Source organism: Oryctolagus cuniculus, chromosome 10 (genome assembly GCF_964237555.1).
Source record: "Oryctolagus cuniculus chromosome 10, mOryCun1.1, whole genome shotgun sequence".
In the NCBI taxonomy this organism is placed as follows: Eukaryota; Metazoa; Chordata; class Mammalia; order Lagomorpha; family Leporidae; genus Oryctolagus; species Oryctolagus cuniculus.
In genome coordinates, this window is record NC_091441.1 from 109,506,918 (window position 1) to 109,513,883 (window position 6,966).

The window sequence follows — 6,966 nt, forward strand, 5'->3', positions numbered from 1 at the left end:
GTCTCTGCGGGCGATCACGGTGCAGATGTGCCAGTGCAGGGTCCCGTTGTAAGGAATGGCCCCCTGAGGTGGGGGATGTTGACAGCAGCTGGGGAAGGAGAGGGCGTGGCAGGGAGGGGACCTCTCTCTACCTTCCACCCAGTTCTGCACTGAACCTAAAACTGCTCTCAGGAAAACATCTCTATGGAAGCATATAAATAGCTGCAACAGTAAGTGAACAGCCTGGTTCACCATTAAAAGAAAGAATGGCTGTGTCGGAAAGCCGACAGCCAACAACAACCGCCCAAGTAGGTGTACAAAGTGTGGTCTGTCCACGCTACGTGTGGGAGACTGTCGCCATGGCAACAACTCATCCAGCAGCTTCAACACCACGAGTGGCTTCCCTTGCAGCTTGGGAGGGCGGAGCTCTCAGACTGGTCTGAGTGGACTGAAATGAAGGGGTGGGCTGCAGGAAAGCATGCTACATGGCCCACCACATCATCCACGCCCGTCTCCCACCTGCCCGCCAACGATGAGCAACCCCAGGGCCCGCTGCAGCCCCGACTGCTCCGTGCCAGGCAGCATCCCACGTTCAGTTTGTTTCCAGGGACCCAGAAGTGGGTATCTGAGGGACACAGGGCTGCCCCACAGTAAACAGGAACAAAGGATCAACGCGGCCAGCCATGGGAACAGCCACTCAGACATGACGGGAAGAAGGCAGACCCCAGGGCCACCTGCTCTGCTCAGGTCACTAACTTGACCTTCCTGAACCAGCTGTACCGGCTATCTCCTCCACGTAACGGGCACCATACAGTGCACCCCGAGTGCCTCGTGTGTCACCTGCAGGCTCCACGGGAGAAGCTCACCCACACGACTGCTGGAAGCTCTGTTTCTGGCTGCCTGTCCCAGCTGCTGGCTTCCTCAGAGTGTCTACCAGCAAGGTGGAGGTCCCATTTCCTGGGGCCTGATTACAGAGTGACATCCACCCCACCTCCTGTCAGTTAGAATCAGCGCTTGGGGTTCAGCTCACGCTCCACAGCACGCACATCAGGGGGCAGGTGACAGGGACACCGTCTCGAGGGCGAGAGGCACCAGCCCACACCGTGTGCACGAGGAAGCTCTGGGGGTGTTGGAAGTGCTTTGTGTCTGTTATTTGTAAGGGAGAGAGACAGAGACACAGAGATCTCCTATCTACTGGTTCACTCCCAAAATGCCAGCGACAGCTAGGATTGGGCCAGCCTGAGGCTGGGGGCTGGGAACTCCACCCAGGTCTCCCACAGGTGGCCGGGACTCAACCCCTGGAGCCACTACTGCTGCCTCCCAGGGTGCGTGCTGTCGGGAAGCTGGGATCGGAAGTGGAACTGGGACTGCACCATGCGATGCGGGGGTGCCAACATCTCAGCCGCCAGAGTTAACACCCGCCCTGTAAGGAAATGCTGATGCAACCAAGGTGCACAGATCCCAGCTGTATTTCTGTGTGTAAATTAGATACTGGGTGGAGAGGAGGCTCAGCCTGGTGAGCACCAGAACCGGGCCAGCCACTCTGGGTCACCACAACTCTAGCACAGAGCTCCTGCCAGCAAGGACACGGCACTGGGTGAGACAAGTCTTGGGCAGCCACGCCAGGCACCTGCACCACCTGGATGTGGCAATGAGACTGCACGGCCACCACATCAGCCTCCAGGCCAGGTTTCACCCAGGCCATCAGAAGGCACAACGCATCTCCTGTCCCTAACACTGGGTCCACGTCGACTTCCGGCTCTAAGGACAGGGGACGGATGTCCCCAGAAGTGGAAACTCCTTCATCGAGGGGGTAAGTTTGAGGATCCCGAGCCTCGAGGAATGTCTTTGGTCCTCCCTGCAGAGTGTGTCCCTGCCACTGGAGGGACCCATGCGGTCATGGGAAAGACCTCTGGGTTAAGGTCACAGCGAAGACTGGACACAGCTGGCCAGCGGGTTGGCAGAAGAGATGGCGATAACCCAGGGACAGCTGCCTGAACTCAGAGGAAAAGGATGGGGGATGGGAGAATCAGGACCCGGGATAGGATGTACACGGAATGTGGAAAGAATTCTCAGAGATGCGGGCAGAATGAATTGGAAGCAAAGCCCACTAGGCAGTGGATGACAACTGAACTAACTGTGCTGCAAACACCCAAGTGCAGGGCCGGGGGCTCGCCCTGGGCCACGCTCCGCGAAGCCGGGGAGCAGAGAGAGCCCACAACCACAAGGCCAACGACAAGACCAAACATGCAGGGACCTGCAAAGGAACCAGACACGACACAGGCCTCCCTGTGCCCTCCAGCACCCTGCAGGCAGGCGTCCCGCGCGTGCGGAGCCGCGACGCTCCCGAGCTGGCTCGGGGAGGGGCGAGGTGGCCTGGTTTCCTTGCATTCCTGGCCTTGCTGCTACAGCTGGGTCTGAGGACTCTGTCCGGCCTGGTCTTTCCAGGAGTCACGAGAAAATCGGATTTCTGGGGACAGGTCCCCATTTACCCAGAGCCTCCATCTTGGTATCTTTTTAAAAAAATTTTGCTAACTTCTCCAAATTCAGCCCAATAGTGCTAAGAAAATTGCAAGCCTACAAACACATCCACAAGCAGAGACAGCAGTAGAGTGGCCCCCGGCCTCCGCCACCGGCTTCAGTATTTATCAGTTCACCGGGACCCCTGCCTCCCCTCCCCACCAGACACACGATCACTTTATCTGTAAATATCTCTGTGGTTATCATCGAAAGGACTCTACACAATTCCATCAGCGTAGCTAAAAGAAACAAAATAACAATTCCTGGGGCAGGTGTTTGGTGCAGGGGTTGACGTCACCTCACACGCCCACGTGTCCGGACAACGGACCGTCATTCGGCCCGAAGAGGAACCAAACTGACCCGCACTGAGCAGGGGCGGCCGGGCCTTGGAGACACGCTGGGTGCGAGCAGCCAGTCGCCACGGCCTGTGTACTGTGTGTTCCCACTCGTGCAAGATGCCCAAGAAACCACAATCACCCAGGGGTGGCATCAGGCAAAGGGGGAGGGAGGAGGAGGTCCAACCGCCACGGGCATGGTGACAACGTCCTGATGTTACAGGACAACGACGGTCGCCTAACTCTGTGCAGACACCCTCCTTACCCAAGTGTACACTTCACATTAATTTCACTCTGCGTGAACCCCGTGTTAAATTTAATGCTGATGGTATGGCTTTTAAATCTCATCCCCTGATTCCTCCAGCATTTTTGACATCTTGGCCCGAGACACTTGGCACCCATGGTCCTCTGGCCCTCAGGACAGCTGGCAGGGGTGGGGGTGGGGGTGGGGGTGAGGGTGGTGACGCGCCCGGGGCTGCGCAGGCGGCCTGAGCCGTGCTCTGCCCTCTCCAGGGACAGGGAGGTCAACCAGCTCAAGCAGCTCATCAACACGCTGACCAGGTCCATCATCAAGGAGGAAGAGACGGCTGCCGAGCTGGAGCTCAAAGCCCGGGTCTTCCACTTCGGGGAGTACATGGGTGACGAGCAGGTAGGTGGGGTGGGGGGGATGGTCCCGGCAGCCCCCGGGAGTGCTGCCTGCAGCAGCCCCCAGTGCCAGTTCAGCAGCTGCACCCCCACTCCTCCCTGCATTCTTTCACTTTCTTACACGTTTTGTCCAGTAAGGCCACCCTGGGGGAGGGGAGGAGGTGTGCCCCTAGGCCAGCCCAGGAAGGTGACAGGATGGTGAGGGGACAGCAGGGCCGAGAGCCAGCCAAGGCCTCGGTGTACTCCCATGATGACCGCACCTCTGGAATCTCATTCGTTTCTCCTTAATCTACTTTCTTCCTGAGTCACTCCCACACTACCAAGTGCCGAGGCTGGGCCCGTGCTGTGTCCTGGGGCCTGGGCTAGGCCCTTCTGCCCACAGAAAGGGGGCAGTGGCAGCCATGCTTCCGAAATGTCACAGCAGATCCAGGAGGGGAGTTGACCTGCCCATGGCCACACAGGACACGGTTCTGTGGGGAGCTCCTCCAGGGAGGTGGACACTGGGCCTCAGCGGGCTCTCCAAGGGCAGCTGGGGGAGGGGCCGAGCCAGGGTGAGCCCTGGTGCAGGCTGGGAGTCCAGATCTGAGTACCCACTGGAGGTCAAAGCATTGAGCTGCTCTGGCCAGGTCCCAAACCCACATCCCCCAAGCACCCGCTGTGAGGTGGGCGGCGCTCCCCACCCTGGGAGGCTGGCGCGCCGCCCCGCTGGAGGCCGCCCTCGTGCATCCGTGTGCAGGACAAGCTGTTGGAGAGCTTGAACCACAAGGTGCTGGATGTGTACCACCACTGCGTCGGCAGCCAGCAGGAGGCCAACCTGAGCACCGTGCAGATGCTGGCCATCGTGGAGCACCAGCTCAACGAGCTGCTCGAGAACCTGGAGCGCGTGCCCCAGTCCAAGGTCGAGCAGGTGGAGAAGGCCAAGGAGAAGGAGCGGCGTCTGAGGCGAGTGCCCGGCCCCGCCCCCAGAGAGCTCGCAGGCAGACGGAGCCCCTGGCGCCAGGCAGGAGACGGAAGTCAGCATCGGGAATAGAGGGAGGGACGGTGACAGTGATGGGGAGACGAGAGGCCGGAGGATGTGGCCAGCACAACCTGGACCTGGAGGACCAGGGACAAGGGGGAGGGCTTTGTCTTTGCTGGCTGGGGGCGGGGCGGGCAGTGCTGGAGGGAGGAGCGGCAGGTGGGTGCTGAGTCACGTGGCAGGGGCAGTGGGTGCCAGCCGGCCATCAAATGCTGGATGAGGGCTGAGAGCCGGTGAGCAGAGGAAGAGGGGCTTCCGGGGAGCCTCTGGGGGCCCCTCCAGCCCTTCGTGCCATCTCCCCAACACGCAGGCTGCGGGAGGAGACAGTGAGGTTGCAGAAGCAGCTGCAGGAGGAGCGTCTGCAGCGGGCCCAGGCCCGGGCCCAGGCCGAGATCAAGAAGAAGGTGGGCAGGGGTGGCCGGGGGTCCTGCAGCTTCCTTTGCAGACGCTGCCACTGAGGCTCCCAGGGGGAGTGAGAGGAGGGCCAGGAAGGAGCAGGGTCTTCTGTGGCCACGTCTACTGCCTCTCCCGCCCCCAGCCCCCTGGCCCTGTCTCTTCCAAGATGCCCTCCTCCAGCTGTCAGCCTGAGACCCGGGCCAGGTCTCCTACACCCTCACTCCTGGCTGCTGCCTGGCCCAGCCGTGCCCCTCCATCCCTGCCAGGGGCAGGCACTCAGCTCACTGAGCCCCCACCCACAGCTCAGCCCTCCAGGGTCTCGCTGTTCCATCAACACTCCAGCCAGGACCCCAAGCCAAGTTCACTGTCACTGGGATTCCCCGACTGCTGAGTTCCAAGGCCTCCACGCCATGGGGGCCCTGGCAGCAGGAAGCCCAGACCCTAGAGCAGGCCCAGAGCTGAGCATGTTCCCTGACAGATGCCCGAGGCCCGCCCGCTGCTTTCTATGGAGACGGGTGCTGTCTGTCGCCTGTCTCGGGGAAGGGCAGTTGCCGCGGCGGCAGGGGAGCCTCTAACCCCATAGCCCAGGAAATGGCTTCACTGTGCAGCCGGCTATCTCCCAGACACACACACACACACCACCCCAAAGGGGCGGTGCTGCGCCGGCTATGCTTGGTCAGCACTGGGCAGACTCAGGGCCCCGTGATGCCGCCGGCACAGCCCACCAGCCCATCTTCCCCCTTGCAGAGAGGCAGAAAGCTGCTGTGCCGATCCCAGCCGCCGACGGTCAAGACCAAGGGCACCCCGAAGCAGAAGCAGGCGGAAAACGACGAGGACGACGAGATGCTGTTCTTCTTCACTTAATCGGCCTCTGGCTGAGGGCTCGGCAAAGTCAGCAGCAGTGGACTCGGAGGCTGGGCTGGGTCTCGGGTGGTCTGATGGCACCCTCCCGGCTTCCCGCGGTATCCCCCGGCCCCCAGGAATACATTCACGTGCGCACCTTCGCTCTCGGCAAACACTCGCACGCCTGTGTGTCCGCCGCCACGCCACCCCATCCCCCCACCCTCGGCCCAGAAAGACACCGCGTGCACCTTTTTGCTCCCTGGAAATACATAGCACCCCCCCACACACACCTCCCAGGCATTCACACATGCTCCCTTGCTCCCAGAATCTACACTTCTGTGTGCACTCTCATGCCCAGGAAATACACCCGTGCACACTGCCTCGCTCCCCTGGAACGCGCTGGCGTATGCGTCTTTTCTTCCAGGAAATACACTCGCGTAGGCGCCCTCACGGCCAGGAAATCACGCTCGTGCACGCGCACACATCACTCAGGGTCTGTTCACGGAAGCAGCCGCTGTTAGCAAACCTCAGCGCCCCCTCCGCACTCACCCCTTCCCTCGGCGTCCATCTAAACCAGCTGCTCCCTGGGAGACGGAGGCTAATTCCACGCGGGAGGGGACGTGATGTCAGCACCACCCACGTGGCTGCCTGGATTCAGCCTGAGAGACCCTCATGCAGGACCACCCCAGCCCCCAAAGTCCCCAAATTCAGGAAACAAAAGCACAGAACGGGCAGAGAGTGGAGGAGACCAAGGCAGAACCTGCAGAGCGACTGAACAAATACACTTCAAAAGGCACGAGGCCAAAAAAAGGAAAAAATGTATTCCGAGCGCCCCTGTGTCCAGTCGGGCACCCAACAAGTCTGTGCAAGGCCAGCGCCCATCTGACTGCGAGACCAACCTTCCCTTGCAAAAGCAGACTTGGGCGTGCCCTGCACACATCGTCCCCAACAACCGTTACAGCCCTACACACGTCGTTGTATACACAAACTCCTGTCAAGTTGCTATTCACAGCAGTACCCAAATGAACAATCTACAAAAAGTTACTTTAGAAGTTGTGACTCGACCAGCCCCAAACTGGGAGCTGCACACTGGGCACGGGGGGAGAGAGGGGGATCACGGGCCACTGACAGCCCAGTTGGCCCTTTCGGCACCCGCCAACACCAGCTGCCCGTCTGGTCTGCCAGCCTGCGTGTGTGAGTTTGGCGCTACCGTGGCAACAGTTCCACTTC

At 60.7% G+C, this 6,966-nt stretch overlaps 1 protein-coding gene across 1 annotated transcript in view; it reads left to right on the forward strand.

The window, feature by feature from the left end:
• Nucleotides 1–5,911, forward strand: part of CFAP100 (cilia and flagella associated protein 100) — a 28,415-nt gene extending 22,504 nt beyond the window's left edge. The window contains exons 15-18 of the mRNA XM_070049828.1: nucleotides 3,348–3,483; nucleotides 4,216–4,421; nucleotides 4,808–4,901; nucleotides 5,641–5,911. Coding sequence (XP_069905929.1) covers nucleotides 3,348–3,483; nucleotides 4,216–4,421; nucleotides 4,808–4,901; nucleotides 5,641–5,757 — 553 coding nt within the window. The 3' untranslated portion in view covers nucleotides 5,758–5,911. The remainder of the gene's footprint in view (nucleotides 1–3,347; nucleotides 3,484–4,215; nucleotides 4,422–4,807; nucleotides 4,902–5,640) is intronic.
• Nucleotides 5,912–6,966: the final 1,055 nt, after the last annotated feature.